Source organism: Zeus faber (assembly GCF_960531495.2).
Source record: "Zeus faber genome assembly, chromosome: 18".
Lineage (NCBI taxonomy): Eukaryota > Metazoa > Chordata > Actinopteri > Zeiformes > Zeidae > Zeus > Zeus faber.
In genome coordinates, this window is record NC_137210.1 from 23,676,812 (window position 1) to 23,692,284 (window position 15,473).

General features: G+C 44.7%; 2 protein-coding genes across 4 annotated transcripts in view; both read right to left on the reverse strand.

The window, feature by feature from the left end:
- Positions 1-2,016: 2,016 nt before the first annotated feature.
- Positions 2,017-5,369, reverse strand: LOC307244266 (SPEG neighbor protein-like; the record flags this gene model as incomplete). The annotated part of the gene is made up of 4 exons (XM_080019397.1): positions 2,017-2,155; positions 3,201-3,342; positions 4,243-4,550; positions 5,263-5,369. 4 exons carry the CDS (start codon positions 5,367-5,369, stop codon positions 2,017-2,019), a joined length of 696 nt encoding a protein of 231 aa, XP_079875523.1.
- Positions 5,370-6,117: 748 nt separating this feature from the next.
- The window catches only part of spegb (striated muscle enriched protein kinase b), a 62,278-nt gene continuing 52,922 nt past the window's right edge, over positions 6,118-15,473 (reverse strand). For 2 of the 3 annotated variants that reach the window (XM_080019140.1, XM_080019141.1), the window contains 3 exons: positions 12,010-12,085; positions 11,092-11,241; positions 6,118-9,956 (listed from right to left, as the gene is read on the reverse strand). In XM_080019140.1, coding sequence (XP_079875266.1) covers positions 9,719-9,956; positions 11,092-11,241; positions 12,010-12,085 — 464 coding nt within the window. In that variant the 3' untranslated portion in view covers positions 6,118-9,718. The remainder of the gene's footprint in view (positions 9,957-11,091; positions 11,242-12,009; positions 12,086-15,473) is intronic. The other variant, XR_013844640.1, reaches the window with a different exon arrangement.

The window sequence follows — 15,473 nt, forward strand, 5'->3', positions numbered from 1 at the left end:
TGTCTCACCCCTCCTGTCTCACCCCCCGGGTTGACGCAGGGTTATTTCTCTGGTTTTAAAACGAGTGACTCACGTTCAACGACTTCATCACTTTTGACTTGACAGGGAACTGGACGGTTTCAAGGAGGCCCCGCTCTTAAAGCCGCAACGCGGGACGCGCCCGGCGCCGAAGTAAAAAGTACAACAAAATATATTATAATTATAATAATAATAATAAAAGGCAAAATCCCAAATTTATAAAGGTGAGCGTATGATTTGAATAAATATATTTATATATATATATATTTTTTTTTTTTTAATTGTAAAACTTCTCCAAATGATGCGGAGAAAGCGAAAACACAAAAACCGATTCGACTTTCGTCCGCCGCACCGTGCGCGTCCTCGGGGGTGGACACCGGCGCCTTCGCTTCGCTTGTGCTTTTCATTTGCTGTCGTCCGGGCGGCGGCGGTGGCGGCGGCGGCGGCGGCGACGCTGCGGGCGCCGCTTCCAAAAGTTTGTCCGAGAACTTTGCAGGGTGGTGGTGGTGGTGGGGGTGGTGGTGGTGGTGGTGGTGGTGGTGGTGGTGGGGGGGGGCTTGAAACTGACCGCGCGGAGGAGCGAGTTAGGCACCGTGTGCAAAGTGCCGACGCTCCTTGGAAGCTCGACCTCTGCAGACTCTGCAGAGTCTGGCGCTGACCCGCGTCGGTCTCACGCTATTGTTTTACTGTTCATTACTGGGTTTGTAGACGTTGACAATTTTTTTTTCTGGGTTTTCTATTTTTTTTTTTATTTTGTTGCATTATTATGTTGCATCTCTCTCTCTCTCTCTCTCAGGACTGCACTCTGCCGATGGGATACACAGCGTGCAATAATAGATTGATGCATTGCAGGACTGACATGTTGAATGGTTGCTTTTAACAAGGCTGTTGTGGAGGTTTTTTTGCCACAAGAAAAAATAAAATGCCGAAAACACGTTTCATAGGGTCACTCAAAGATGCATTACAAGTGCTGCTTGCAGACAGACAGACAGACAGACAGACAGACAGACAGATAGACGGATGGATGGATGGATGGATGGATGGATGGATGGATGGATAGATAGAAAGATAGATAGATAGATAGATAGATAGATAGAAAGATAGAAAGATAGATAGATAGATAGATTGATTGATTGATAGATAGATACAATACACAAAAATACACAATAAAAATGTGAAAATATACAACAGACTTAACAATCAACAGTAAATAACTAAAGATAGACAGATAGATGCATAATAAAACTAATGCAATAAAATAAAAACAGAAAACCAAGAAAAAATTGCCAATGTTTATAAGCCTATAACCTACAATGAACAATAAACCTAATGATAGATATCAAATACAAATGTACAACTTTGCAAAAAAATACCAATCAAATAAATTGCAAAAAAAAGATGGCAGTGTACAGTAAACTGAAAAAAATGACGCTAAAATAACCTGGCAACTCTGAACACTGGCGTGAGAGTGTTTGTTTACACTCAGCTCGCTGCTGATATGACCCTTGAACATGAATCTGGTGAGAACTGGCTTCACTAACATCATCTGTTATTTGTATTGTTTTCTTAATTCTTTGTTTCCACGTGATTAAAGCATCGGAGCATTGTGAAAATCCCTTCACATACAAAATGTTTATTAATTACAAATATTATTATATTCTTATATTATGGACAGAGTCCATGTTTAAAATGGACTTTTATTATTTTTATTCTCCATTTATTCAAACTTTTCAGCGTCTCTTTCATGCTACTCATCTGTAGCGTAACGCACCAAACCTCACCAGATCAAATTGCTGGTCTCTGTAAATGTACCCGGTGGAATCAAACCTATTCTGCTTCTGAAAAGTCATTTCAATTCATCATTTCAATAAAGCCACTTAAAATGACCATTAGCAAAAGGTTTTCTTTATTCCTCATTCGGACATCTTAAGTTATGTACATGTTTGAGCTCTTTCAGCAGAGGATGCCCGCGGCGCCTCGGAGGACGTCCGCGGCGCCTCAGAGGACGTCCACGCGGGCGAAGGACTGGTCCGTGCCGAGGCTGTTCTCCACAAACACCTCGTACTTGCCGCCATCGGACGGTTTGGCGTTTTTGATGGTCAAAATGGTGTTGGTGTCTCCGACGTCATAGAACAACCTGCGAGACACAAGCTCAGCTGGGAATCACGATCAGAGTTAGAATTAAAGTTAGAATTTGAATTCGGGTTAAGGTTAGGGTTAGGGTTAGGTTGCATTTTATAGTCCCCCCATTTTATAGGCATCTAAAGACATACGCACATGGTAGACGTTCGTACGTTAGACGTTTAGACGTTTTTGACTTGTAAGAAGTCGGTAAAATGACTCTCGGCAACCAAAATGTGCAGAGCAAAACCAGCCTCACCATCTCATGTATCTGTCCTAACAATTCGGAATAAACATATTTCTTTATAGTACATATCAACAACTCACTAGTCCACACACATACTGAGAACCTAAAACCTAGACCCTAAATACATAACCTTAAATAACTCCATAACCCAAATAACCTTAAAGTGGATGTCAAAGTGTTTTGTGATCTAAAGATTAAGCCACCAAAAATGGAATTTCCAAACATTTTTGTTTGCTAAATACCTGCACACAACATTCTCCTTTGTGCACTCACAAGCCGGCTTTACACCGATTCCGACAAACGACAAGCACGCAAAAAGCTGTGAGGCGTTGCGGTGCGGAATTTCCGCGTGCGTTCGAGGCCACGGAAAATAATCACGTCATCAATGATGCTATTACTATTATTAACATTGGATGTCACAATATTCACTATTAATAAATCTATTTTTATGTAAGTGAATTTTTATAGTGTAGTGTATTTTTTATTTTTATATCTGTGTGAAGGGAGTTTTAAACTCTTCATTCATGGAAAATGTTAAACGTCCAGTTGAGCAAACTAATCACTAATCACTGGGGAAAAACAAAAACAAGCTCTCTCATTTTCCCCGACATACATTGTTTTGTGATTCCAAACTGACCAACTGGCCACTAGGGGGAAGAAGCTGACTGCCGGATGCGGACACGCATTTGGTGTGAAGCGGGCTACACCGTCTAATTAATCGATTATCAGTCGATTATGCTTCCCTGTCCCTGGATCCCCAAGAGGCCTCGAAACAGAGACCAGGGCAGCCGTTCAGCCGCTCATTCGGACGAACCTTTCATCCTCGTCGACGTCGTCGCCATCTTTGAGCCAGGCCACGTCCGGCGGGGGCTCCCCGCTGATCTCAGCCCTCAGCACCACCGTGCTCCCTCTCTTGGACTTAACGTTGCCCGGGCCTTTGGAGATCTTAGCTGGGACTGGGGGGGAGGGGGAACCAGGGCGGAAGGTTTTCCCGTCAGCCTTACCATAACATTTTCAACATTTTCGACAAGATAAATATAAATATAATTAAATACAAGAAATAAGTAAATATTGCAGAAATCTCTCCAATGCTGAAACGTGTGCTTTGGTCTTCATATGTGCATCATTAAAAATGTAAAATGCAGCTGGCACTCTGGAATCCAGATTGGATTTTGACCTATTTTACCTCATTAGCAACTACACATACAGATTAATTGTATTTTGGGGGAAATTTCTATTCATTTTTGTGTTTTCAGGGCTTTGTTATATATGATGTCATATTAAGACTGGAAGGTTGTTTCATTTTTTTTTTTTTTTTACTGTCTCAATAAAATTACCATTGCATCATGCACATGCATATGCAATATGATGATACGCAAACAATCTTTACACCAACTATGATGTGACATGATGGAAAAGATTAAAGCTAAAAGCGAAATTAAATGTTCTTAGCCGCAAACTAAACAGAAGATATACTCCAAGGTGAGTTAAAGTGGAATTTACCTCAAGCTCACCTTGAAGTCACCTGTACCTGCTCGACCATGTTAATGTCTACTTCCTTTTAACTGCTGTTAATATTGTTTTGGACAGAGATTTCAAGAATAAAAACATGTGTAAAAGCTCTTTGTGTCCTTTCTTATATTGAGTTTGTCGTCATCTCTCACGTGAGTCTTCTTGGTCAAGCGGCAGGTTTTTAAAACGAGCCGCAAGCTGAATGTTTGTTCATTTTTGGAGAAATATGACGGCGACAGGGGGGCAGGACATGATGTTTCGAATTTGATTTCAATGAACAGTAAAACGATACCAGCGTCGTCGAACAAAGGAAATGACCCCGACGTGAACCCGCGCGTACACACCCTCCACCAGAATGCACGCCGACCCAGACGTCTGTCCAAACGGGTTCTTGATGGTCACCGTGTACTTCCCCAGGTCGGACAGCTCCCCGTCCCGGACCACCAGCGCCACAAAATCGGGGTCCTCGAACACGTAGCGGTACTTGGAGCCGTCCTTCAGCTCCTGGCCGTTCTTGGACCAGATGATGAAGGGGTCGGGGAAGGCGCTGACCCTGCACTCCAGCTTGGCGGCGCTTCCCTCCAGCAGAACCACGTCCTTCAGCTCCTGCAGGATCCTGGGGGGGCCTTTCTCCCGGAGCTCCTTACGGGACCTAGGGCACGTGGGTCCAAGGGTCAAAGTGGTCGAGAAGGTCCTCATTCATAGACAGAGCTCAATAACGCTTTTTACTCCGTTCCCCCGACGCCCTTTCCATTTTTGTTACATTAGACAATGTTTAATGTCAATGTTTTTCCTCTCAAGAGAGATCAGAATCCGGAGTTTGTCTTGGTGAGGATTGGTGCGTTTTTACAGACGGTCAGCATTAAAGAAAAAAATTCACAGACTGAAAAAAATGAAAAAATTAAATAAAATGATTATAAAGTAAAGTAGAATAAAAAGTAAAGCAACATTTTTTTTTCCAAATATACACAAATAGCCGTAAAATACAAAACAGAAATCGTAAAATATATAAAAATATACCGAATATACAAACACGGTTCTAGGCACCAGATATATGGGTATAGAGGGTACAAATTATAATGATAAATTATTATGAGATGGATTATTCACCAAATCTCAAATGAGTATGATGTTGACCTATTTTTTTTTCATTAGAAACCTTTAGCTTGTTTGCCTTCATGACTATTTGATTGCCTTTTTATGAAAGTAAAGCACTTCAAGGTGCATGTCATGTATAAAAGGTGCTACACAAATAAAGATTATTATCATTATTATCATTATTATTATTATTATTATTATTATTACTATTTTTATTATAATACTTATTATTTTTTATTATTATTATTTAATTATTATTAAATTACCTGTGGCCTCGATATGAGGCCTGGATGCGAATGGCGGCCTCCTGGATCTGAGGGTCATTTATGTTCAGGGTGCATCCTGGAGGCGGTGCAGCCTTGGCTTTGGACATCTGTGGCAAATATCACTAGTGACTAGATAGGAAGATAAGATAACATTGACCATAATATCGGTTTAAATAAGATAAGACAGGCTTCATATTGAAACAAAACCCAGACCCCATTTGTCATTTTACCCAGTTTGAAATTCACTCCCAGGTCTTACCTTGGAGCTCCGCACCGCTTCAGATCCACTCCAGAGTCAGCACGGGCCCGGCTGGCTCTGGCCTTTATATCCAGAGGTCCATCGGCCGAGACCAACACCAAGACCCAGACCAAGACCAGGAAGAGGCCTCACGGCGGGCATTCCGTTTCCTTATTTAGATCCTTGTTTCAGGGGGATACTTATGTACGGCAAGTCTGATTGAAGATGCACGCCAAATGCTCCGGCCGGAGAACGCTTCCCATCCTTACATGGTCTCCACGTCGAATGCTCCTGAGGACGCAAAGTGCAGTTAATGCGTCGGACGCCTGCTGTTGCCGGCGACCAAGTGCACGGGGCTGAAATGCGAATGGGTCCCCTGGTGGAAACGCACAAACTGAGGTGGATTTCTATAACGGACGCAGCGGGGGCGGGTCGGTCTCGGCCAGAGTAGACCTCAGCCAGGGCTCTGGCATCAGGTCATAGACCGCCGCGTGACCCCGTCGATTCAAAAAGGAAAAGGGAACTCGCGTCCGCTTCCACATTTGAACCGAGCCGCCATTTTTTTTTTTGTTTGACGCCCGGGTTTCCCCTCTCAAAACAAAAACTCCACAGACGACTCAGGTGTTTAGATCACGTCTCCTTTATTGTTAAACGCCTGACAGCTGTCATGCCTGTTCCATGCCAGATTCAGAGATTTCACTGAAAGGAAAGAAAGGAAAGCAAAAAGCAGCATCAAATACAATCACTCAATAAATAAACAAATGCACACACACAGAAGCCAATCTACTTAAAACGGTGTCTGAAATAAAGGAGCTGATAGTACTCATTCATTTTTAATAAACTATATTCCTTTTTTTGGGGGGTGGCGAGGGTCTAACACCCATCACATGAGGCACTGCAATACATTCCGCAAAGTATCGTGTCGAGTTTTTGTCATTCTTTTTTTTTTTTTTTTTTTTTTCATTTTGAAACCCTGTTATCAGTTCACAAGTGGTTGCACATTCATGTCAAAAACGTAAAATGACTGAATTCATACACTGACAAGGCAAACTATATCATAATTATTATTAATTGTATTATTATTATTATTATTTATTATTATGCAACATTTTATTGTCATGCTTTTTGCCCGTCCGCATACGGATGAGAACATCTTGCTTTTCTATCGACTTTCAATCTGGCATAGCATGTTTAAATGGCATGTTTAAAAGTCCAAACCAACGGCAGTGACTAGGCGGCAAGAGCATATTTCAAATGTAAGGATCGAAACCAAACGTCATGGTTCCATACGTGACACAGCTCCATCCCACGCCACGTCCATTTGATGCATTGACAGTTGCTCATGACTAGAAAGCCGCAAGCAGCAAAGAAATCGGCCGAGTGGCGTCCGTCGTGTCGACGTGTTAATTCTTCCGTGAAATTGAAACATGTAACACCGAGGAAGGTTTCACATGCTGATAATAAAATTCACTCCCCTCACCCCCCTTGCATTATAAAGACATATAAAAACAACCACGACACTTATCTACACTATCAAATTCCCTCTCAATACTAATTTAACTGGGTTATTCAAACGAACAACGAAGATGTTGCGTTGTTTAAAAAAAAAAAAAAAAAAAGTCCATATCACAAAAGCGTAGAGACCTTTTCCCAAAGGACGACAGTTTTTTTTTTTTACCATTTCTAAAGCTTGCTTCACACCGAACCCGGCAAACGACAAGCACAAAATTGTGACGCGAAACTCAGGCGCAGCTCACCCGACGGCCATTAGGGGGGGGCGGAGGAGCCGACTCTCTGACGCGATCGTGGATTGGGTGTGATTCAAGCTTGAGCGACGCCTCCGCATTTTTAACACCCGAAAGGTTTCCGGAGTCATTCCTCTGCCTTTGTACATCTTCAGCAGATCCACGTCATCATTCGTTTACAGAGTTCACTTTTTTAACCGATTCACAGTCGAACGGGACGGCGTGGGATCGTCCGCTGACACACCGGCGGCTTCACGATCGGCGACGAAGGCGGCGCCGGCTGCATTTGCCGCCTTTTCCGACGGAGAAGCCCTCCGGAGGATCCGAACAAACAGGGTCTGAGGGCCCTTTCACACCCACCCACCGTTTGGTCCGTTCCGGCCGAACGGCCGTGCGTTTACCCCCCCTTGGTCCGGTCCGTTTGGAGAGGTGAGAACACGCATTCCAACTGCGGTGCGGGCCGAACGATCCGACCGCGGTCCTCCCGAAAAAGACGGGACCCAACGCAATCGGAACTAATATAGGAAGAAAACCAAAACGCAGTGCATTGTGGGTTGATAACGGATGTCGACGCGTGTGAATCCGGCGTTCTTATTTGGCCCTAACCCTAACCCTAACCCTAACCCTAACCCTAACACCATAACATCGTCGCGAAGGCCAGGATAGCAGTGGCAACACGCCGCTGCTCCGTCGTTGTCCGGCAGAAAGGCATTTTCCCCTCCTTCGTGTTTTTCTTTTCTTTTTCCGGATCACGCCTTGAAAGGACCCCTCCTCGCTCAAACGGAGGTTTGCGGCACTACATAAATTGAAAAGCGACACAGAGAGCTTTTTTTTTTTTTCCATGACCGCACGGGACCCCGCCGGCAGAACAGACCTGCCGGCCCTGAGTGAAGGTCCCAGACTTTGGAGGACGGATGTGTGAACGTGCGGCGTCGGGGCGGTGAAAAGGACTGTCGCCACGCCTGATCGGAGCAGCCGGGCCTCCGCCTTTGATTTCCGGTTCAGCGCCGACGTTCGGAGTGCCCTCTGCGTTATTGCGTTTCACGTTTGGCGATTTCCCGCTGTTGCAACGGAAGATGACGCCGCCGCTGACGATCGGATGAGTTTTCCCCCTCGGCCCAATCGACGAAAACGACCCGCACCGCCCGCGTGTCGTTCGCTTACAAATCCCGGTTGTCTTCACACAGGACCGGGCGAACACCAACCGCACCCCGTGGAAAACGCAACGAAGCAGAAACTCGCTCTTGAATCGGACCAAATCTTGCAAACTTCAGGCGTGAGAGCGCCCCTAAAAAGAAAAAAAAAGAAAAATACGACAACTTACGATTTTGAAAATGAGAGATCCGGATTTGTTTCTCCCCTCCCCCGAGCGATTTGATCAAAAATATTTCGCAATCATCAAATAATCACATAATCGTCCCTGCTAGCCCTTGTTGATCCCATCCCGTCCCATCACCAAAAATATACAATGACGTGTTTAAAAGCTCTTTCTGGAATCACTGCAAAACCCTGACTTTGTGTGCTTGAGGTACTGTTGGACTGTTGGACGACACGTGGAGGATTTCGGGGTGACGTGGTTTTTTTTCCCGCAGCGCTCGCATCTGGTCACTGGTCCTATCTCATGCAACTATCCCTGTTCAATCAACTAATGTCGAGTTAGTGCAAAGTGTTCATTCGAGTAAACATGACGGAAAAACTGCGCCTCGGCCTCCGAAAAAGGCCTCCCAGATTTCTGTTTACATAAAAAAATAAAATAAAATAAAATAAAAAAATTGCTCGATCGGCTCGCCCTTTTCGAGTCGTTGTTTTTCCGACGGCTGCTGCACTCTCAGGATAAGGACCGTAGGGTTTGTGCCGGTGAATTGAAATTGAAGAGCGGTTACAACAAAAAGTTAATGAAGGTGCTTGCCTTTAAGCCCTGTACGCTGCTCTAAAGCTACTTCCACAAGATCAAAATATTCTCATGTTTTTCGTCAGTATCAAAACCCTAAAAATGCTTCACTTCCGGCCTCGTAATGGGAGCTTAAACAACGCGTTACAATATATATATATTTCTCTTTTTCTCAAGTCGGTAGACTTGGCGGACCCCGGTTTGGAAAAAAGTACGCAATTCGATCCAAAACGTGGATGTAAAAAGGACGACGGGAAGCAAAAAATCTCTGTGCTGAAAATGTCTATAAAGGGCAAAACCGTACAAACGTTGAGGTACTGACGTCGACCTTTCGTCTCGGATGAAGGTGAAGGTTCTCAAGCTGTGGCATCGTTGCGCCGTTCTCCTAAATCTTGATGTCTGTTTTTTTTAACGATTCTCATTTTGCGTCGGAACCGGGTCTTTAAGGATCGGAGGAAATGCTGGTTTCTTGTGTTGTGTTTTTGTCCTTTGTCGAGCGAGTAAGGACAGCGGGGGGGAGGGGGGGGGGGGCGGCCAGGGACCCTCCGGCCTCCCCCGGGGGTCCGTGCGTCCACGGCGCGGTCACTGGGCTCCCGGTGTGGAGCGGGGGACGGGGCTGGTGGGGGTCTGCGGCGAGCTCTGGTAGGAGCGCAGCAGGACCCTGTGCTTGGTGGCCTCCTCGGCCCGCCGGGCCTGCTGCTCGGCCAGGAACTCCTTGAGGCGGGTGGTGGTGAAGGTGAGGGTTTGGCGACGGAGACGCATCAGGTAGGCGTCCTGCAGCCACGAGTTGCCGAAGCAGTCCTTAATGGAGGGCCGAGCCCTGGGGAGAAAGGGGGAGGAGGAGGAGGAAATAAGAATGAGCCTCTCGGGGCTTTGTCTCTCGGTATCTCATGCCAGTGTTCAGGGTTAAGATTAAGATTTCTGTATTTTGTCATTTCTCGGCACTCGCAAACATGGAAACGAGAATTTGTCCTCTGCATTTGACCCGCCCCACACCCCCCCGGAGCAGCCGCAGTGCAGCGCCCGGGGACCAACCCCAGCTGTCGTTGCCGGTGCCCCAGGCAGGGGCCCCGGCAGGAGCATTAACCCTTTACTGTACATACATGTCTTGGTTTTCTAGTTTTAAAACCCTAAATGTGCACAAAGAGATCATACTGTACGTAACAGCACATCCTTATCAGCTTCACCCTCCATTAGTCTCGCATTATTTACATTTAGGGTTAGGGTTAGAGTCATTTCAGCCCCTGCTTTGACCCACTGCACAATTTTGAAAATTGCCAAGAAGTGGGCGAGGAGTGGGGGTGAGGAGGGGGCGTGGCTTGATGACGTTAATTGAAAGAAAATGGGCGTGATCGGACAGTCCTTGGTCGGACGGGGGTTCCCCTCCTTTTTGAAATAATTTGTGATGTAGAGAGCCACTAAAAGTACCAGTCTACGTCAGCGTCCTCCCTGCACGACTTGTGTGGATTACCACCGCTAGGCATCAGGTATCAGTAGGGGATATAAAGTCAAGTCAAATTTAATAAACAAGGACAATTTCTCAAACGTAGGAATGAGGTAAAAATGATGGGGCCTTTTGGCGGGCACAGATTAGGCCAAATCTTAACACTAAATCACACTTTTAATCCGGACTAACCGAGCACCTTTCTCAGTCATTGTTTAAAATAGTCTCAGACTTGCCCGAGTCTTGGTTTAAAAAAGAAAAAAATGCAAAAACGGGATTAATGGATGAGCTGGATTCCCATGTCTGTAACAAATTCATCTGAAATCAAGCCACGTCCCAGAAAGGCATTTTTAAAATTCGGGATTTCATAAAAGTAGGATTATCTTCGTCCTGATTTAGATTAAACCCCGTCTGCGAAATCATGAAAACCCAGTTCAGTGTGGGGTTTTGAACGCAGCACGTAAGGCTCCAACGGACCATCCTCATCCCAGTCTTTCCATGCTCAGCGTACCAGGGGTAGCTACACAGGATCTTCTTGAGGAACAAAGAGGCACTTTGGGAGACATTCTGGTAGAGTTTGGCGATGTCGAACTTGGCCGCGTGGATCCGGGCCTCCGTCTCCTGAGGGTCGTTCTCCATGAAAGGAGACCTTCCGCTCAGCCTGGAAACAAGGGAGCGTGCGGAAATATATATACGTTTTAAGATTTTTCTCTTTTTTTTTTCTTTTGAACCACATTCACCAAAGGGGCGTTAAGGGATTTTCAAGATCAGGATCAAACACCCCGGGAAAACTTTACAAGGCTTCATAGTGAGGTCAGGAAATGAAATCAGCGTTAATAATAATAAATATTGTAATAAACAATACAATGGTGAATTTGACGCTGGCGCCCACACTTTTCCACACATTGTCGTAAAATTCATAATTTTTTAAATGTTTTTTATCGCTTTTTCGCCATAAAGGACGGCAAAACCATCAGACGACCTGCCCTGTTTTTCTTGATTATATCGCATATCGGAGAAGAATCCGCCTCGCTCCAAAAATAATGAATGGCAAAATTCTGCCATAGATAAGCAAGGTTGCAATGACTGAATGTCCACTTCAAAACTCCGACGAATAATCTCCATTTTGGCCTCGTCGTATCTGGATATTTCTGAAAAACGATGTCTTTCCCTCTCCATTTAAAGCAAAAATAGAGAAAATAGGGAAAATTCTACGTTTTCAAACACATCCGTATACGTGTGGGCAGGTCCGAAATCCAGAGACTAACCTCTGACCTCTTCAGAAATCTGCATGTATTACATGCATTTCCGTATCTGCAACACTAAAGTGCATACGACGGTTTGAGGCTTTACTTTTCTCTTCGTCTTCTACTTTTTCTATTTTAAGAGATCAACGAGGGGGAAAGCCCTCAAAAGCTGCTGCGCTCACATGATGAAAGTCAGGACGCCCACACTCCAGATGTCGGCTGGAGGCCCCACCACGTCGCCCTTCAACATCTCGGGAGCTGGGGGACACACGTGCACACGCGCGCACGCACGCACGCACGTACACACACACACACACACACACACACACACAGAGTCAATGCACAGTGCTCATACATCATCCCAATCCCCACCAAAAAAACTATAATTACATCTGCAGATGAAGTGAAAACAGTGCAGATCAGGGCTCGCTGGCCTCAGAGAGGACGTGCTGATCCCTGTTTATCGCGTTTCCTTAAATGGGTAAATTAGTCGATGTTGTTGCTGTGTGATCTTTATTTTATGTGTAAGCGGTGTTTCTATTTACTTTAATGAAGGAAAACACACATATTTAGGTTTAGAATGTGAATTGTTAATACCGAGGAGTTTACTGTTCATTTAGATGCCAACATATCCTTGTATATTGTTTATTTCTATGTATATTTTATTGTTAACACTTAGGCCTATTTTTTTTTTCATTATTGTTTATCATTATGTCATTGTATATTGACTAATTGCATAATAGAAATTTTATATTGTATATATTCTAGTTATAACTTCTAGGTTTACTGCACATTGCCAAATTTCCAGTTTACTGTTAAAATGTGGGTTGAGGTTTATTTCAAGGTTTTATTAATATTAGGTTTCTTTGTTCGTGATCAAATTTGTACTGTTCAATGTTTATCTTCAGGTTTGTTGTTGTTAGGTTCATTTTATTGTCAACTTCTCAGCTTTATTGTAAATGGTAAATAGATCCTTCTTCTATTTGAGTGTTTGTGTTTACGCTCTTGGCAAATCTTTTTATTTTTTGGTCATTTTTTTCGGTTTATATTTATTTTTTTTCAACAGGTTTATTGTATATTGCTGTTATAAGAATTTTACAACATATATATTGCTGTGCCTTTCAGGTGAACTCTTGTACAACGTATGTGTACTCGGTTTGTCCTTCCAAGGCTACGTAGAGTTCCTGTCGTAAAAAGGAAGTTAACTCGTCACTTTCTGTGTCTGACCTTCCTCCGAGCGGCTCCTCAGTCTCCCACTCCAAGAAGACTGCATAAGAAGCTCAAACTCTCCAGTGAGAATTGAGCCCTTCCTCTGTGACATTCTGTTGTGTTTTTGCACTGAGCCTGCTCCTCTTGTACAAGATTAAATACTTTATTAACCGAAAGTATTTGTCTACGATTACCTCTGTAACGCTTAGTCCGTCCACGAACAACGTTTATAGCTGTATAACTTTGACGATTGCCATATTTACTTATTAGTTATTTACTGTTGATTGTTAGGTCTGTTGTATATTTTCACATTTTTATTGTGTATTTTTGTGTATTGTTTCTATCTATCTATCAATCTATCAATCTACCAATCAATCAATCTATCTATCTATCTATCTATCTATCTATCTATCTATCTATCTATCTATCTATCTATCTATCAGCAGCCAATTCACTAAACAACTTACTCACAACCTGTCTTCTCCAGCCCTAGGCTCATCGTTCCCTGGTTTCACCCCCCTCGCTGAAAGTGAGGTATCTAAACTACTAACATGTAGCCGTCCCACTACCTGTCCGCTAGATCCGATCCCATTCAACCTCCTTCATGCCATATCACCGACTATCACCCCGGCAATCACACATGTGATTAATTCTTCCCTAACTTCCGGCACTTTCCCTTCCGCTTTCAAAGCGGCTCGGGTCGCACCACTGCTCAAAAAACCCTCACTCGATCCCAATCAAGTAGGAAACTATCGGCCGGTCTGTCTCCTCCCATTCCTTTCCAAAACCTTAGAGAGGGCGGTCTCTAGACAGGTTACAGAGTACCTGTCAAGAAACAACCTTCTTGATACACTTCAATCTGGCTTTAAAAGTGGTCACTCCACTGAAACAGCCCTGTTGTCTGTGACAGAGGCCTTAAAAACTGCTAGAGCTGCTGCCAAATCCTCGGTCCTCATTCTGCTAGACTTATCAGCTGCTTTTGACACTGTCAATCATTGCATACTCCTGTCCATACTCTCAAGCATGGGCATAACGGGCAGTGCACTTTCCTGGTTCGAATCTTACCTTACTGGGCGCTCGTTCAGTGTGACATGGCGAGGCCAGCTGTCTGTGCCTCACAACCTCACCACAGGGGTGCCCCAAGGCTCGGTGCTAGGACCCCTCCTCTTTGCCATATACACCACCTCACTGGGCCCGATCATCCGCTCACATGGCTTTTCATATCACTGCTATGCGGATGATACTCAACTCTATCTGTCCTTCCCGCCCGACGACCCTACTGTCTCGACGCGGATCTCGGATTGTCTCGCTGACATATCCACATGGATGAAGGATTATCATCTTCAACTAAATCTGGCGAAAACGGAACTGCTGGTCTTCCCGGCCAAACAAGGTATTTATCACAACATTGATATTAAAATCGACTCTCTATCTCTTGTTCCTACCAAGGCTGCAAGGAATCTTGGTGTCATTATTGATGACCAACTGACATTCTCGGACCATGTTGCCGCCGTCTCCCGGTCCTGCCGCTTCGCACTACTCAACATCCGAAAAGTCAGGCCGTACCTGACCCAATATGCCACTCAACTGCTGGTACAAACCTTGGTGATGTCCCGTCTCGACTACTGCAATGCCCTCTTAACAGGCTTGCCGGCCTGTGCGGTGAAGCCACTTCAGATGATACAGAATGCGGCGGCGCGACTGGTGTTCAACCAGCCAAAGAGGGCACATGTCACTCCGCTGCTCATCGAGCTCCACTGGTTACCTGTAGCCGCCCGCATCAAGTTCAAGTCTCTTATGCTGGCCTACAGAGTGATTGTTGGGAATGCTCCCGCCTACTTAAGTGCTCTTGTAAGAGCACATGTTGCCCCCCGGATGCTGCGCTCGTCAAATGAGCGTCGCCTGGCTCTGCCGGCCGTACAGCCACGGCAATCCAGGCTATTCTCATTTGTAGTTCCACGTTGGTGGAACGAGCTGCCAAAAATGACCAGAGCGGGGACCTCCCTCTCTGTCTTTAAGAAGCACCTGAAGACCCAGCTCTTCAGTGAGTACCTCCTGTCCTAATCTACAATTACTTAGCACCACCTTGCAGTATTTATTGTTACACCAATGTTGTTGTTACACTAATCTCTGTCGCAATGTAGCTGAATGTTATTCTCCCTTGTAAGTCGCTTTGGATAAAAGCGTCTGCCAAATGACTAAATGTAAATGTAAATGTCTATCTATCTATCTATCTATCTATCTATCTATCTATCTATCTATCTATCTATCTATCTATCTATCTATCTATCTATCTATCTATCTATCTATCAATCCAGCAAACCATCTATTTATCTGTGTCTGTCTGTCTGTCTGCCTGTCTGTCCGTCTGTCTGTCTGTCTGTCCGTCCATCCATGCATCCATCTTATCCAATGCACAGTCCAACCCTGACGGTGC